Source organism: Phyllostomus discolor, chromosome 4 (genome assembly GCF_004126475.2).
Source record: "Phyllostomus discolor isolate MPI-MPIP mPhyDis1 chromosome 4, mPhyDis1.pri.v3, whole genome shotgun sequence".
NCBI lineage: Eukaryota > Metazoa > Chordata > Mammalia > Chiroptera > Phyllostomidae > Phyllostomus > Phyllostomus discolor.
Window position 1 is genome coordinate 28663979 of NC_040906.2, and position 18247 is coordinate 28682225.

General features: G+C 42.9%; 1 protein-coding gene across 4 annotated transcripts in view; it reads right to left on the reverse strand.

The window, feature by feature from the left end:
* The window catches only part of CFLAR (CASP8 and FADD like apoptosis regulator), a 43211-nt gene extending 25708 nt beyond the window's left edge, over positions 1–17503 (reverse strand). For 3 of the 4 annotated variants that reach the window (XR_004902553.1, XM_028509849.2, XM_036023098.1), the window contains exons 1-3: positions 17341–17503; positions 6758–7178; positions 1383–1494 (exon numbers count right to left, since the gene is read on the reverse strand). Coding sequence is in view for 3 of the 4 variants with exons in the window: in XM_028509849.2 (XP_028365650.1) it covers positions 1383–1494; positions 6758–7128 (483 nt within the window). In the remaining variant the exon portion in view is untranslated. The other variant, XM_036023095.1, reaches the window with a different exon arrangement.
* Positions 17504–18247: the final 744 nt, after the last annotated feature.

Consider the following 18247-nt stretch of genomic DNA (forward strand, 5'->3'; position numbering starts at 1 on the left):
TCCCTTTTCTGTCCTAAAGGCTTGGACAGAAAGGGCCCAGAAATCTGAAAGGAGGGAAATCCTAATACATACCCCTCAGCCCAGGTGAAGTATAGTGGGCCACAAGGGTTTTGGATAGGTGTAGCATGCTTTGCTACAGATTAGCCATTCTTTACCCAAGTCCCTGCCTTTGTCATTTAGTGGTTATAATTTAATTGTGCTTCCAACTCTCCTTCTAAATCTGTCATCTCCAGAATACGACTAGGATGGCAACTGTCTGTCCAGTAATGACAGCCTTTGGATATTGAGCCTGCAACTTCCTGGAGACAGCCAACCGACCTGAATTCTGTAAGGTCCTTCCCCTTACAGAAAGCAGTCCCTCCATGCTGCACCCTTCCCACCCCCTTTCAGGATACCACTGACCCAAAGGTAGGTAGAACGACATCCATGTGCAGCCAGAAGTAGTTACAGGATGAGACCTTCATCCACTGTCCTTTATATGATTATAAAGGCGTTGTATATCTGAAAGGAGGGATTTGTAACAGGATGCAGCCAAGAGGGGAGCCCCAAATAGAGATTTGTAATAGGGTCCAGAAGAGCTTGGAGATAATTGGCTCCACACCACAGGGCCACACCTGCCCAGAATGCTGGCAGCTGTGGCCAATTGTGAGAGGACCCAGAAATGGGGCTGCAGAGGGAGATTGGAGCTGGGATGTAGACGGAGGCAGGGCAGCCATTGGGTGTCTCTCTTTTTGGGACCGTGCATCTGTTGAGGACCACGCGGCTTTGGTGTCTTGGTTGGGACCATGAGGCTTGGGTGAGAGTCAGGACCATGAGGCCTTAGAAGTGCTCCCTTTTGCCACGTGGAGGATGCCAGGAGGACTGTGTGCATTTGTGGGAAACTTTAGTTTGTGTTATTTCAAATAAATAATAAATTCCTTTCCTTTTCACTGATCTCTGGTATTAAGAGACATCCTTCTCAGGGGGCAGGCAAAACGAACCCAGTAGGTTGGGAGGAACCCCTGGAGAAAAAGGGGGGGGGCGTTTTATATCATTCAGCCCTTCCCTCCCACCCCCGCTCTGTAACAAAACCAAAAGGTCACCAGTTCAATTCCTGGTCAGGACGCATGACTGGGTTGTCGGCCCAGTCCCCAGTCAAGGAGCATACGAGAGACAACCAATTGATGTTTATCTCTCTCTTGTTCTCTCTCCCTTCCCTTCTGAGAATAAATAAATAAAATCTTTAATCATTTTTTAAAAACCACACTCCTCTCACTTTCTGCCTTCATCCCCATCTTGGGCCTCCCTGCTGAAATGCCTGCTTCCCTCTCTTCACACTGTAGAGAGTATCCTCCAACTTCTGATAGGCTCTTGGGAATATGAACCAAGAAAAAAAAACTCACCTTATCTTTGTTCTTGGCTGTCTTGCTTCGGCCCATATAATCCCTCATGAGAAAAATTAATGAGGACATATCTGAGTTATCCAAATTGTCACCAATCTCAGTCATCAGTACTCTGTAAAACAGACAAGTTTCTTTAAAATTCAGATACGGGTCCCAATGAGAACACCCAAAGCCTATGCCTCCTCTATGCCAATAATTGGTTAAAAGACGAATTCTTGGACTTCCAGTCAAGATGGTGGCATAGGTAAACACGGCTCGACTCCTTACACAAACACATCAAAATTACAACTGAACTGCAGAACAACTATCATTCAGAACCATCAGATATCAAGAAGAATTGAAATCCTATAACTATGGAATTAAGGACTGATCCCACACCTATGTGTGCAGATAAAACTCAGGAGGGACATCACAGGAGTGAGAGGAGCCAGCCCTATAATATGCCCTCCAACCCAGGGTTCCAGTGCCAAGGAGATAAGTCTCCATAACTTCTGGCTGTATAAAACCAGCAAGGAATGAGGTTGTAGAAGACAGAAACTGGTGGAGTCTTAGACAGTTCCTTTTAAAGGGCCCATGCACAGACTTACTTGGACTAACTCCTGAGCTCCAGTGCAGGGAAAGCAGACTAAAAGGCATCAGAGACAATATGGGAAAACATCAGGGAAGTAGCTGGGAGGCAACTTTTCCTCAAAGAGAGGTGCTGGCAAAGGCCATTGTTCATTTTCTGAGCCCTCCCCTAACAGAATCACAGAGCTGGCAGGCATGCACCATTATCTGAGACTCCATCAAACTGGCTTACATTGTTTTCCCCACCCTGATGACTCCCTGAGGTCCTGCCCCACCCTACAGGGCCCACCCAAGCTGTTTCCAGTAGCTTTTCCATATGAATGGCTTATTTTGGCTATGCTTCAGGAGAGAATTTTCCTAAATTCTCTCAAATAAGCAGCATCTGACCTCCCCGAGCCCTATAACTCTCGCTAAGTTGCCCCAGGTCCAGTACTAGCAGTAGCCAGCCTGGGTTCACAGCTTGGCCGCTCCTTGGCACCTACAGCACAAGTAGCAGCCATCTTCGGATCACTTTGTAGCTTATGTTGTATGACCTGGGACAGAACACAAGAGGGTGGCTGATCTTTGATGTGCCAACAGCAATCAAGGCTCAACTACAAGAGGAGGGTATACACAGCCCAGACAGTGGGTATACCTCAAGAACCCAGCTTGGATAATAGGGGAGGCTGTGCCACTGGACCCTATAGAACACCTATTACATTAGGCCACTCTACCAACCCTAGGAGATACAGCAGTTGTACCAAATACACAGAAACAAACACAGGGAGGCTGCCAAAATGAGGAGACAAAGAACCATGGCCCAGGTGAAAGAACTGAACAAAACTCCAAAAAAAGAACTATACAAAATGGATACAAGCAATCTACTAGATGCAGAGTTCAAAACGCTGGTTATAAAAATAGTCAATACACTTAGTGAGGACCTCAACAGCATAAAAAAGATTCGGTCAAAAACAAAGAATACATTAATTGAAATAAAGAACAATTTACAAAGAATCAACAGTAGAGTAGATGAAGCCAAGAATCAGATCAGCAATTTGGAATACAAGAAAGCAAAAAACAACCCATCAGAACACGAAAAAGAAAAAAGATTCCAAAAAATTGAGGCTATTGTAAGGAGCCTCTGGAACAACTTCAAGTATAGTGATATTCTCATCATGGGGGTGCCAGAAGGAGAAGAGAAAGAGCAAGAAATTGGAAACCTATTTGAAAAAATAATGACAGAAAACTTCCCTAACTTGGTGAAGGAAATAGACACACAAGTCCTGGGAGCACAGAGAGTCCCAAACAAGATGAACCCAAAGAGGCCCACACCAACACACATCGTAATTAAAATGCCAAAGGTCAAAGACAAAAAGAGAATTTTAAAATCAGCAAGAGAAAAGCAGTTACCTATAAGGGAGCTCCCATAAGACTTGTCAGTTGATTTCTCAAAAGAAACTTCAGCCCAGAAGGGACTGGCAAGAAATATTCAATGTGATGAAAAGCAAGGACCTATAACCAAGATTACTCTACACAGCAAAGCTATTATTTAGAATTGAAGGACAGATAAAGAGCTTCCCAGACAAGAAGAAGCTAAGGGTGTTCAACACCACCAAACCAGTGTTATATGAAATGTTGAAAGGTCTTCTTTAGGAAGAAGATCAAACATATGAGCAATAATTGGCAATAAATACATATCTCTCAAGAACTGAATCTAAAAACAAAATAAACAAGCAGAACAGAAACAGACTTATAGATACAGAGTATGTATTTTTCTTTTTAGATTTTATTTATTTATTTTTAGAGAGAGGGGAATGGAGAGAAAAAGAGAGGGACAGAAACTTCAGTGTGCAAGAGAAACATTGATCAGTTAGTTGCCTCTGGCATGCCCCCAACTGAGGACCTGACCTACAACCCAGGCTTGGGCTCTGACTGGGAATTGAACCAGAGACCTTTCCATTCACAGCCTGGCAATCAACCCAGTGAGCCACACCAGGCAGGGTTACAGAAAAATGTTTTGATGGTTACCAGATAGGAGTGGTGTCAGGGTAATGGGGAAAAAGGTGAAGGGATTAAGAAAACTGGTTGTTACAGACTAGTCACGGGGATGTAAAGTGCAAGCATAAGGAAGAGAGTAGCCAAAGAACACATATGCATGACCTGTGGACATGGACATTAGTGTGGGGATTACCTGAGGGAGTGCGGGGGGCTTCATGGAAGGGGGCAAAGGGTGAAAAATTGGGACAACTTTAATAGCACAAGCAAATAAAATATATCTTTTTTAAAAAGACTAATTCTTGCCTTGGCTGGTGTAACTCAGTTGATTGAGCGCCAGCCTATGAACCAAAGGGCCTCTGGTTTGATTCTAGTCAGGGGACATGCCTGGGTTGTAGGCCAGGTCCCCAGTAGGGGATGCGCAAGAGACAACCACACATTGATATTTCTCTCCCTCTTTCTCCTTCCCTTCCCTGCTCTCTAAAAAACAAATAAATACAATCTTTAAAAAAAAGACTAATTCTTGCCTCCATTTCAATGTACCCCCCATAAGACTGAAAGCCTAGATCACCCCAAAAAGAGATCTTAAGGAAACTCATTTTTTTCCCACTTTTCAATAGGAGATAGTACCTCTCTTTCCACTAAGTGCTCTGAAAATAACTCAGAGAATAAAAACTTCCCTGAAGATCCCCTAGCTCCCCCAGAAGTTGTGAAGAAATAAGTAAAGAACCTGAATGACTAAGACGAAGACAAAAATAGGACTGAAAGTGATCTTGTCTTCTCTGTTTAACAAGCTCCCAGGTGGTGCTGATGATGACCCCATGACCATCATTCTTTGAGTCACAAGATTCTAAAGCAAAGTAACACCTGGGATATTCCAGCCCACTCTGAAACTCAAAAGGCAAAGGGCATGTAGAGTCTTGAGACTGTAGTTGCAGATGTATTGGTCTAGAAAGCCCCTCCTGACTCAGTCACCTCTTTCCATTCAGAGCTTCCGTCACACTTTGTTGGGGCTCAAAGGACATTTCATGATTACCGTTAATACCCTAAAACTGTCCTAACTGCTTAGAGGGCTGTTTTCCCAATTAGACTCTCAGAGTCTTAAGGATATAAGAGTCTTCATTCATTTTGCTGTAGCACTTCCCAAATACCTGGCACATGTCAACCCACAAAAACGCCTACTGAACAGATGAGTAAAGGAATTTAGCACTCACCTCCCACTGCCTGGCCTTTCTGCCCAGCAGCCTCTAGAAACTGCTTCCACTCATCATAGACAGGAAAGGCAGGGAGTGCCCTCTAACCTATTCATAAAAACCCAGTTGGTGCCTCCCAAAAGGTTGATTACAGATATATGTTGGTTGGAGAGGTGGAAGACAATCAAGAATAACAGCATCAACTACATTTTAGAGTGCTTCATAGTTTTAAAAGGTACTTCACATGCTAAATTATCGCAATTGATCCTCACAAACAAACTTGTGAAATTATATTATTCTTAGCTTTACAAGTAGGAAAAAGAAGGCCCAACCAATGTTAATGGCTGACTCGGCCTATGAGGCTTGAATCAGGCCTGCAGACCTCCAGTCTCAGTCACTTTCCAAGGCCCACACTGCTTTCAACTCTCTTTAAAATAGTTTTAATAATGTATAGCATCTCAAAAGATTCACCATGGATATAACTAAGGCTGATGGGCTGAAGAAAAAGGAACTGCTAATTTAAGTTCTCTTCATTTCCCCAAAAACAGCCTTTCTGGTGGCTTCTGCGCACCCCAGAAGCTCCAAGAGAGTACTGTGTGAACAGAAGGAAGGAACAATTTAAAGGCGGTCTGAACTAAAAGGGACTCCAGCAGACATTCCTGTCTGAACTGAAGGGGGCTGAGAGGTGGTTAATCGCAGAGGTGTTCAGTTTGGCTCCCCAGAGTCTCAGGGTGCAGGAACTTCACAAGAAGGAAACAACTCACTGGCTACCTCAGCAACGGAAACACCAGTGGGGATTTCCAGGGGATCACAGAGTTCTACAGTCAGGAAAAACACTCCCAGACAGACTTCCTTTTCTCAGTCAGGAAATTGCCAGGTCTGACATCATAGAAAATCAAGCCAGCAAAGGCCACTGCATATCTCACAGAGTTGGGTAAGAATTACTGAGGTCTTTAGTCAATTCCTATCTTGCTTGTTATAGCCATCAGACAAACACATACCATCCATCCCTTCCAATTACTTTATGCAAATACAGTCTAAGAATTCAAAGAGTTTGCCCTGACAGGGGTGGCTCTGTTGGGTATCATCACACAAAGCAAAAGGTCACTGGTTAGACTGCCAGCCAGGGCACATGCCTGGGTTATGGGTTTGGTCCCCTGACAAAAAGCATAGGACAGGCAACCTATTGATATTTCTCTCCCTCTCTTCCTCCCTCCCTTCCACTCTCTCTAAAAGTAAATACTGGATTTTTTTTGGACCATAACACACACCTAGGTTTTAGAGGAGGAAAATAGAAAAAAAAATTTTGCAGCAAAAATGTGGTAAAATATTTAATAACATAAATAACATAGGCCACTGTGCTCCCCCCGCCCCCACATACACACTGCAAGCCAGGTAAGCTACATTCGGACTATAAGATGCACCCCCCCACCCCCAAATTTGGGGGGTGTATGTCTTATAGTCCAAAAAATACAGTAAATAAAATCTTTTAAAAAATGCAAAGAGTTTAAAGGAAGGAAGCAACTTATCAAGCAGCTAGATTAGTGAGCAGAGACAGTGATGAGACTACTTTTCTTACTGTCCTTATTTCTCTTACTCAGAAGTCTAGACTGCCTTATTCCCTCCCGGCCTTAGGATTACCTGTAGTCTGAAATGAGATGAGGGTGCCTGAGCAGGTAGGCCTCCACGGTCATTTTGTCCATCTTCAAGATCCTCTTGAGCAAGTCAAACCGCCTTACTCTGTAGAGCAGCTCAGCCAGGCCCATGACAGTCAGGTTTCCTCTCTCATTTAAACTATCCAAAAGGTCCCTGACATTACATGCAGTCACATCTACAGCAACATCCCGACACAGAAAAAGAAGCATCTCCTTCTCATCGTCATCAAGTGCCTCTTCAATCTGATGGATGACCTCAGCCGACATCGTGTTGGTTGTGTAGAGGGTCCTTTCAAGGAACTGCAGAAATGAGACTCCAGTCCAGTTAACAGAAGGCCATGAGGCTACTAACTTCATTTCTGATGGCTTTCTTCATTTCTCTCAGAATCCTCTCCAGTGAAGGTGCTCTGTGGTTAAAACGGAATTTTTAAAAACCTCTTATCAACATAATTTATGCCTAAAATTCAAAATATGGGCTCTTCCTTTCTTGCTGGACTCTCAAATCCAGCCAATTAAATCCATACTGTGTTAAGTCTACAGCAGGTGATCCTCAATTGACAAAGAAACTGATACAAAACCAACACAAAGAAACTTACATTTTAAATGAAATGAAACCAGAGCCAATTTTTTCCAAAAAAAACCCCCCACCTACTTTATCAGAAATTAGAACGTATAGTATCACAAAGGGGAAATCACACTGAAGGAGGAAAAGCCCAATGACTAAGCAACCAACTAGGAAAAAAAAACAGTGACCTTGCCCAGGTCACAGCAAAAGGGACCCTCTATGGAATACAAAAGTGATAGGAGAAAGAGGCATCTGTTCCTACCCCATCCCTTTTTCCAGTGTTTCTCCTACTTTACAATCCCTCGTTCTACCTGTAAGCAGAAACCTTCACTGCCATCCCCCCAAGGTCCCAGGCCCTTCCCACAGCTTCATCACGAATGCTTAGAGGGCCTGCCAATCCATCAAGAGGGCCTTGATGGATTTTGATCACCTCTTCAAACCAGGAGCACTTCCCTCCTCCCTCAAAGTGCCAGAAGCCCCTGCCTCTCAATGCACTGCTGCAGGGCCACAGTTACCAGTAGAGTTCCTGATGGTACCAGTGGCAGGAAGGAGGTGGAACAGAAGATCTGGGGGAAGACCCCAGGCCTGGGCTGGGGTCTGGGTGGGAGCAGTGGGAAGGTCATGCTATGGTGTATTCTTAGCTTCTTCCACTGGAAAGCAAATGATTTTCTTTCAAATTTTAAGCTGCGAATAACAGTCACTATCTACTCTAAAATTTCAATTTCATTTCTGTTTTCCACTTTAAAAAATACTAGTGTTCTGGGAAAGTACCGTGTCTGTTTCTATCAGAGAACATGTCAGGTTAAAAGTTAATCGTAGCAAATAAATAATTGGGAACACAACCCAATGGGCAAATTGCTAACTACTGCTACATATTTGCATACAAGTATATTTATATATTTATCTAGCTATATTTAGTGAGTGGAACCCTAAATCTATTTTATTTATAAATAACTTTTTATTTATATATAATCTCAGTCCAAAAAAGTTTTGAGGCATCTTAAACAAAAATACATAAGTAGAAAAAAGGTTTTATATGAAAACAAAGGGACGATATTAGGTTAGAAAGTCAAAATGGGTAGGAGTGGAAGAGTGATAGGCCAGCCTATCAACAAGAGATTAAATAAAATGCTATAGTCCTTTAATGGAATACTATGCAGTCCTGAAAATGAACCTGAACTACATGAATCTCACAAACAAAAAGCAAACAAAACAAATATTTTTGCTTAGGCAAAAAGCAAATTGCTAAAGCATACATTAAAACCCTAAATGTTTCAAAAATAATACCATACAAGGTGGGACAAAAGTAGGGTTACAGTTGTGAGTACGTGAAACACAGAGTTTATTCCAGTATTATTTATTATTTATTGTATTTTCATTTGAGCAACTGTAAACCTACTTTTGCCCCAACCTATATATTATTGTTTAGGGAGTTTGTGTATGTGTATGTGCATGTAGTGAAAATATTAAAACATAGGTAGTAATAATAAATACTGAATTGTTTCCCATAACTGGATGACTGGAACATGACTAGATAAAAATGCAGAGGGGAAAGGACTGACTTTGTAATATTTTGCTTCATAAGCTGGACAATAGGTATACAGACACTAAAATATTCCTCACACCACATTCTCTGACCACAGTATAATAAAATTAGGAAACAACAGCAAGCCAAAGGGAATCTTTATAGGTTTTTTTTTAAATATTTTATTTATTTATTTTTAGAGAGGGAAGGGAGGGAGAGAGAGAGAGAGAGAAACATCAATGTGTGGTTGCTGGGAGTTATGGCCTGCAACCCAGGAATGTACCCTGGCTGGGAATTGAACCTGGGACACTTTGGTTCCCAGCCCGCGCTCCATCCACTGAGCTACGCCAGCCAGGGCTTCTTTATAGGTTTTTAAAATTAAAAATTAGTTTCTGTCTCTTCCATACTCACATCTCACAGTATTCAGAATGCTTGTAGAGCATCCTTGGTGTGTGTACAGATAAAGCTTAGAACAAGAAAGCCTAGAGGCATCCCAAAGTTATCCTCAGAAAGAACACATCAGATTTTAATTAACATGACTCTCAAGAGATAGGGCAGAGAGGGTGAAGAAGGGTGGTAGCAGACAGAATGAGTTCTTTAGAGAAAGGACACTGTCCACCATTCGAAACTCCACCCTGCTAAAGCTGCCGAAGCTCAGCACCCACTCACCTCCTCTGGAGTCGCTCCGGGGAAGGAGAGAGGAGCTATGTGAGCCCCAGTCTTTTTCTTTCCTGCTTCCAAATGCCCAGTCCTCCTGATCGACATTATGTTGGTTTCATTTCACTCCACTATTTTAAGCCTTTTCCAGCCAGACACAACTGGCATCTGTGTGACTATTTCAAAATTCTTTAAAAATTCCTCTTGTCTTCCCCCAGGCCCTCGACTGTTAGCCAAACTTCACCTGAATGACTATGCTTCTCCTTTTTTCTATACCCATACTGCAGTACAAACTGTTTCTGATTTTCACAATTGAATTACTTAAAATCTAAGACCACTTCCAGTTTCATTTCTGAAGGGGAAGTCATGGGAAGGTCCCAATTATCATTTAAACAAAGCTGCTCTAAATCATCAGAGTTAATTTCTACCAACTGCCTAATAGAAAGGGTGCCAGATATTAGAAACAGAAATCAGGTATTTTCATTAGAAATGCTTTTAATGCAGGTGCTTACAACATTGCTGCAAGGGCTGCAGGAAGGGGCTCTCGGCTGGGCTTCTGAGAAAGATTCCTGGGACTATCAGAAAGGCAGAGTCTCAGCCAAGACAGTGGAGAACCAGGAGGCTGGCTGCCACAGGGAGGACTGAGCTCAAGAAGACCTGCAGTGAGCCCTGGCCTTGTTACTTGGTTGGCTGGAGTATCATCCCCTACACCAGTAGGTTTGGGGTTTGATCCCAAGCCAGGGCACGTGTCTAGGTGGTGGTTCAGTCCCCAGTCAAGGCAGACAACTGATGTTCCTCTCACATCAATATCTTCTGTCTCTCTCTGTGTCTCTGTGTGTGTCTCTCTCTCCTCCTTCTCTCTCTAAAATCAATATTCTCTGGTGAGAATTTAAAAAAAAAAAGAACACCTGCAGTGATCCAGAGACCAGAAGGTAACCCACCACCACACCTGCCTCCAAACTCTCCAAGTCTAGAGATTGGACACCAAAGTGCTGCTGCCCAAATCCCCAAATCACCAGAGCCTGCTTGCCAGCAGAGAAACTAAGGAAAGCAACCAGCTATTAGTCTCTACCTCACTTCTGCTTATAAACTTTGCCTGGATGTACCTAATTGGCAGAACTAAATTCACATCCTACTTGTAAAGAAACCGGGGAGATACAGTCTGCCATTTTCCCCTCTCCGGACACAGGTGAGAACAGGTCCTGAGGACCAACTGACACTAGCCACCACAGGACAGTCCATGAGGGCACTGATATCTTATTTTTGGTTAAATCTTCGGCATGGACCCCAGTGCCTGACTCATAGTAGGCGCTCAATTACTATTTGTTGAATGAATGAAGGAAGGAAGGAATGAATGAATTTTCAAATTATTACCAGGTAACAGTTTCACTTCCCTTTCTCCCCAGACTGGACCTAGAGCATATGCCACAAACTCTCTCCACCTGGCACCCTCCCTTCTCTTGCTGTTTTGCCTCCTGACCACCAACTCTGCAACACCTTGAGTGACCAACTGGTCCCAGTTTGCCAGGATTGTCCGGTTTTAGGACTGAAAGTTCTGTGTCCCAGAAAATTCCTCAGTCCCAAGAAAGCAGGATGGCTCATCGCCCCAGCACCCCATCCTCAATGACGAGCTTCCTCCATTCACGTCTAGAGTAGCAAATCTTGCTGACAGGATGGGAAAAGGTCACACCACACTCAGAGGTTTTCAACCTCAGCAGACCCCTTATTGCTGATCCACAACTGTTTTTATAAGACCTTGGTCAGCTTCTCACAAGGGCTCCACCTTTGCTGCTTTCTTCCATCCTAACACCACCCACGGTGCCCTTTTGCATCAGATGATTTCTCATCAAATGACTTTGCCACTTGTGAGGAGCAAGCACCCACAACTTTCCACATTCCCACTGTGGGGCTGGCACCTGTTGTCCCTGGGCTTGCCCAGAACCACCCACTCTCCCTGTGCCCTCTTGTCTCCATGAGTGCCTACTCTTTCATCAATCTTTCCCTACCTGCAGGGACTCCTCCGCTCATCTAGTAAGCAGGTGCAAGTCCCTTCCATCTTTCAAAAAACCCCATAAGCCTGAGATCCCCTACACAGACCACCCTTTCCATTTTTTTTCTTTCAAGTGAAGCTGTGCCTTTATAAAGGAAGAGTCTACCCTCCATGCTTCAATTACTTCAGTTCATTCCTCAATATGCCTCCACCTGTATCCTCCCTCCCTGCTTGTCCTTTGCACATTGACACTGTGCAGAGCCATACTAGGCCCTAACAAAGGAAAAATGAGTAATTCTGATGCTGTCTCTGTTTTAAATTCTGATATTTTGTTCATTATGGATTTTTTGCACTAATGTCAATTTTTTTCAAAATATCACATTAAAATATTATTCATCTTGATTACTGAGTTTTTAAGTACCTCCTTAATTGTTGTACCAGAGGTGAGTGCCTCCCTCTTCTCACCCTAATGTCCCATTCCTGCTGATACCGCTGGTGTATCGGCCTTGCTGACCCCCCAAGGGCCACATCTAAGACCTGCAGATTAACCTCTCACTGAAGCCGTCCTCCCTTGGGTGACCTCACACCTCTATATCCTGTGCAGTCCCTCTAACCTCTGACTCTCCTCAACATCCTCTTTCTGCACCTGCTCATTAAATGAGGCTGAGCCCCACCACCCATTTCTCACCCAGACTGTTCCCCTGGCCTTTCTGTTCCCCCTGCCTATGGCTTTCGCCCTCTCCAAACCAATCTCCCGTCAGAATAAACTTTCTGAAGTTCATGCTTGAACCATGTCACTTTCCTAATTCAAACCTTCCAATAGTTCCTCATCTCCCATTGCAAGTTCCAATTTTCTTTGCATTCAAGGACTCCTGTGGTCCAGTGCCTCCACTCATCTCTCTTAACACACCTTGCCATTTGGCTTCAACCAAACAAGTTCTTCCCTATGCATACTCTGCGCCTTTGCCCGGATTTCCTCTTCCACTTACCTGCCGAGCAAAACCCTTCTCAGCTTTCAAAGCCAGCTGAAGAATCTCCTACTGTGTAAAGCTTTCCTGGGAAGGACTCACAGACTAGGTCAGTAACACCTTCTACCAAGCACATAACTCCCTAGCATCCAGCATTACTCTAATTGTTGATGGTAAAACGTGGTTCACTTTAGTCAGACTTCTCCATCTTTCTCAAAGAATGTAAACTTTGCCTCCAAACCATCTGGTATCCAAAGCACACAATGGCCTCTGTAATCAGTAGCATAGCAGCCAGCATAACTGGTTCCCATCATACCTTAACCTATCCAAAGACATACATACATACCTAAGACTCCACTCCTTATATAGCTTGTCTACCTGAAGCAAGGTCATGGCATGGCATCAAAGCAAGGTCATGTCCACCGAGCCACAGCAGGGAAGCAAATGTAGTTTCCAGAAACGTACCTGCTTTGCCAGCTGCAGAAAGCAGCATGTAAACCTGCAACTTTCAGGTGTCTGGGAGTACCCACTGAGATATGAACATGAAGTCCCTGAGGGAGTCACCCAGAAGTTTCTGAAAGGTGTGCCCTGGCCAGGCTGGGTCAGTTGATTGGAATGTTGTCCCACAGCCCAAAATGTTTTGGGTTTGATTCCCTCTCGGGGCCTATACCTAGGCTGTAGGTTCGATCCCCGATCAGGGTACACACAGGAGGCAACCAATCAATGTTTCTCTCTTTCTTTCTCTTTCTCTCTTTCTCCCCACCCCCACTACTCCTCTCTAAAAATCAATAAACATATCCTCAGCTGAGGATTAAAAAGAAAGGAGAAAGTGTGACAGGACTCTGTGGGCAACACCGAGTGTGGCCATCTCACAGGAGCTCTGTGCACTCACCCTGAACATAGCAGAACCCGCCTTCCCTCTCCATTCGTGTACAGAACCGGGGGGTCGGGGCTGTGTGTGTAACAACTCAAGCAACTAATGTGGTGAATCCATCTTTCCTCCTGCAACTGTGAAATATCATTTTGTGCTCCACCCCCAAATATTTAAAATGAGGTCATTCACCACAAGGTTTCTGGAATTTCTGAAATGCGTGTATACACCAAACAGAGTCTCACAGACCATGTACTTAGTCTGAAGCATAAACACATTTCAATTTGGGATGTTACTAATCATTATTAGGCATCAGTAGCTAAAAATGCTCATCAAAAATTATTTGGCTTCACAAGCAGTGCATTTCAATTACAGCAAATTGCCTGCAAACAACAGACAATCTCAATTATAAAGTGACATAAAATTAGAAGGTTTATTTTTATAAAGTTCCTTGATGAGGCTCAGCCCCATGACTCTGAAGGAAGCTCCCACAAATTCCAACTACATGACCTCCAGTAACTCCCCTGGTTCCCAACAGCAGCATCCAGGCTGGAGAAAACAAGGGAATGAAAGAATCGCAGAATGAAAGGATCTAGACCAAAAAGAGATCGTGAATTATCAAACAATGTAGGAACATGAGAAGGGTCACTAGGGACATTAAAGCTAAATCCATTTAACATAGTGGCCCACTCCTTCTTAACCAAAGTTAAATTTTCACCAGGGCAAACTTCTCATACAGAACCCAAACACCTAACAGTTTATCCCACCTCTGCCCAGCCCATAGACAGCTCAAGACAAATAAAAATTTCACTGTTCCCCGGACAGTGTTTTTCTGTCCCAACATCTTTGCTCAAGTCTTTCCCCCCATTTGGAAAGCTCCTTCCCTCTTCTCAGTCTCTGCCTAGTAAAATTCTATCCCATCTTTCCAGGCATCTCCTCCTTAAGCTTGTTCTGATTCCCAAGTGAGGTCATCTCCTCCTTTTTCATAGCGTTGTTTTACTCTTTTCTGTCATTTATCTTATTCTAGTTGGATCCCTGTCATATGCAGTTAACATCCTTGAAGATAGGTTAAGTTCTTACTCATCTTCATTAGGCTGTGGTAGCCTGGCCAGGCCTGCCAAGCTCACTCTCCTAGTCCTTGAACCAACAAACTGGTCATCAGTACATAGCTTCAGCATGCCTACACATGTGTAATGCCTACTCATTCTTCCACAACCTGCAATAAGGCAAGATATAGCTTCTGGTGGAGTCAGGTATCTTACTTGGAATTTGGTTTTTAGATCCAGGAGGCAGAGCTTATCAAAGAAAGCTTTTACAATTATATGGGGGTAACCATGCTGTTGTTTGAATGTATGAGCTAGTGAACCCCCATGCAGGGCATCTTGGGAGCTGGTAGAATACAATGTCTCCAGCCAAGCTCACCAGACATCCTCTGGCCTTTAAGCAAAAGGTACATCTCCCCATAGTTTTAGCTAAAAATTTGTCTTTTGCACTTATCACAAATTCTAAAACTGTAAGATTCATGTGTCAAAGTTTCCATATTTCCCAAACATCCAGGCCAGTCATCCCCATGCAGCATAATTTTCCTAAGATGAACTCAAAAGTGCTGAAATTTAAATTTATTTTAAATTTATTTTTTTCTCAAATAGGATAGTCTTCTGACATCCTCAAAATTACTAATACCATGTATAAGATGGTATAAGTTTAATATACAACTAATCTTCCATGAGCTATCGCTGTATTCACTCACATTATTGAGAAAAACCAGAGAAACCATGACATTTATTACATTCATCAATTTACTATGAGAATTTAATTCCTTGGCAAAAAATAAAGCAACTTCTCTGAATTTAAGTAATATTTGTCTCTTGCCTACTTTTTACTTTTTTAATATTTTATTTATTTACTTTTAGAGAAGGAGAAGGAGGGGGAAAGAAAGGGAGAAAAACATCAATGTGTGGTTGCCTCTTGTGCACCACCAATTGGGGATCTGACCTGGCCCACAACCCAGGCATGTACCCTAACTGGGAATACAAACCAGCAACCTTTTGGTTTGCAAAACAACACTTAATCCACTGAGCCACACCAGCCAGCACTCTTGCCTACTCTTTAAAACAAAGATCACTGACTTTAAAACTACTTTTGAATGCTTCAAGTAAAAAAAATAAAAGATTATATAAGCAAAAGGGAAAATGCAAAACAAAGTTCAAGAAAAAACTCTAGAATTTCACAAGTAGATAATGAAGCTTTAGTTCCCACTTGTAAAATCAGATGCTATTACCCTAGGAAATATTTTAAACCTTAGAACCAGTAGCTATAAGAGAGGTTTTCAATTACTTTGAAGTAAATATAAATAATAATTATAAAAATTGATATATACCAAATATGTAATATATATTTATAAAATAAAATATAAAGTAAAAATATATATATAATCAGTTAATGTCTCCAATTGAAGAGTTTACTGCAGAAGACATAAACCATCTTGAGTATGCAGGTAAATGTGGTATCAAACTGGTGGAGTTAGTTCTTTCACAAGTACTGAATTTCTAAAGATGACAATCCAGTATCTAGAATAAGAGGAAAATAATTAATAAATTTTCTGTCTGTCCTGCACTAAAACTTAAATGATCAAAAAAGACAAAGTGACTAAAAGCAGAAACCACCAGAGAAACATAAATACTGAACAAAAGGTACAAAGTGGGGGTGAGAGCAAAGCAGTTTTATCTGGAAAGAAAACATTCAGGAACATATATATTTTATATATTCACTTATTCATTTGTATGTGCATGGGGTCAAAGAAAAAATTATTTCTCTAAACACAAAGTTGAGGAAGAAGAAAAAAACATTTGGGCTTCTGAACAAGCAGATTAATGAAATATAAACTGTGGATACACACATTCTTAAGAACAAGAAAAGTGGTCATTAGAACAAAAAAAATTTTTCATTAAAACACTGACGCCAGAGAGGAGTGAAATTACATGTGAGAAGAGCAGAGATATCAATAGAAAAAGAAAAAAAACCCAAGCATCTATGAAATGCAATGGTAAAAATATCATACAAAATAAGGAAAAAAACAGGAAATATTTTTTTTTAAAACTTAAAAGATTGTAACCTTTGGCTATCTTAGGCAATGCACTCCTGGGGACTTCCTCTATTTACTCTGCATGTATTTTAACCCAGATAATTATAATACAATTTGACTTAGAAATTTTTGGAAAAAATTTTTGCTCTGGCTGGTGTGGCTCAGCCGACTGAGCTCCTGCCTGAGAACCAAAAAGTCACAGTTTCCTTTCCCAGTCAGAGCACATGCCTGTGTTGCTGGCCAGGTTCCCCAGCTGGGAAGGAGTAAAAGGCAACAAATTGATGTATCTCTTGCACACTGATGTTTCTCTCCCTCTCTTCCCTTGGCTCTAAAACATACATAAATAAATAAATGCATACATAAGTAAATAAGTAACTATGACACTACAGGGAGTTAAGTGCAATCCTATTAAGTGCAAAGATAGCCACTGAGTATATGAAAGTATAGAGGAAATGAACCCACTGGGTGGATTGTGAAGTCTTCCTAGAGGAGGTGACAGGAGCTGAATATAAAGGAGAAACAGGGCAATAATAATTGTATTTCTTGTCCCTGTGGTAAGGAAAACAGGAACCAAGTTCGGATCCATCTTTGCGTTCCCAGCACCCAGAACTCTGCCCTGGTCCAGAGAAGCTTGATAAATATTGGTAGGATTATAACGAATTAAAAGGAAAGGAGGCATTTCAGCACATAAACACGAGTTTAATTAATAGCCTTTGGGACCTCCACAAGGAAGAAATATCCAAACGGAATCCATCTTGGGGATTTAAAAAAGCGACACACCAGGCGACTAGGAGTGCTGTTTCTGCACTATCGGGGTAGAGTGCCCTGACACCCCGAGTCCAGGGCGATGCCAGCACAGGGGCAAAGGTCGAAAGAAGGGAGGTGGAGAGGGTTCTCCGTCTACTCACGCCGGGGCAGCCGCCGGCTCTTCCAGCTGGACATCCGCTGGGAAAGGCACCCTCAAACCTGCCGCTCCAAAAAAACAAAGTTGAAAATTCGAGGAGCTGGGGGCAGAGCGTGGGAGATGGCCTCTGGGGTAGGCGTCTGGCATGTGTGGGTGCTGACTCCCCCCTGTGCGCCACCTCCCCTTCAGAGAAGCGCCGCCCACGAAACCATCTTAAAAAATCCTGCAAAGGTCACACTAGTTTTCGGGAGTCGTAGACTCTGCCCGGCGCCCGAGGAGGTTACCTGCAGCAGATGGAAAGTGAGTGGGCGCCGCTGCTGCGCCCCACCGAGCCCCGGAGGGCCCAGGCGAGTGGGGCCGGGGCGTCTCTAACAAAAACATACTTTCGTTTCAGCTTCCGGCAGGCTCCTGACACTGGTTAAAAAACAAAACTAAAAAACCAGCCCGGGATTCCCCAGGGCGCAAGTGGCACCCAGTTCCTGCGGATCTGCCGGTGGAATCGCCTAAGAAAGCCGGTTATGTAAGAGTGGGTGTAAAAATAGTTAAAGGAAGAGCAAATGTCAGATACAAACAAGACGAAACATGAAGTCTTCTAAAGCGCCATTTTTACCGAACATCCAACCTACAAGCTGTAAACAACACAAGTGTTAGCATAAAAACTGTCAAGTCCAGTATGGCAAACAAGTTTTGGGTTTGTTCGTTCGTTCGTTTGTTTTGGAGTTGGGTAAAGTTTTTTGCTCTTCTTCCCACTGAAACTGTTCCCAAGATTATGTAAACCACCAGAGGGAAAATACCCAGAAGTCTGTTCCTCTTACCCGAAATCTCTTACTTAAGTAAAGCAGGTTGGGCCAGTCAGAGCCTGTTCCGGCTGATCTCAGACTATCCGGACACGCCCGTTGTCCCAAATGCTT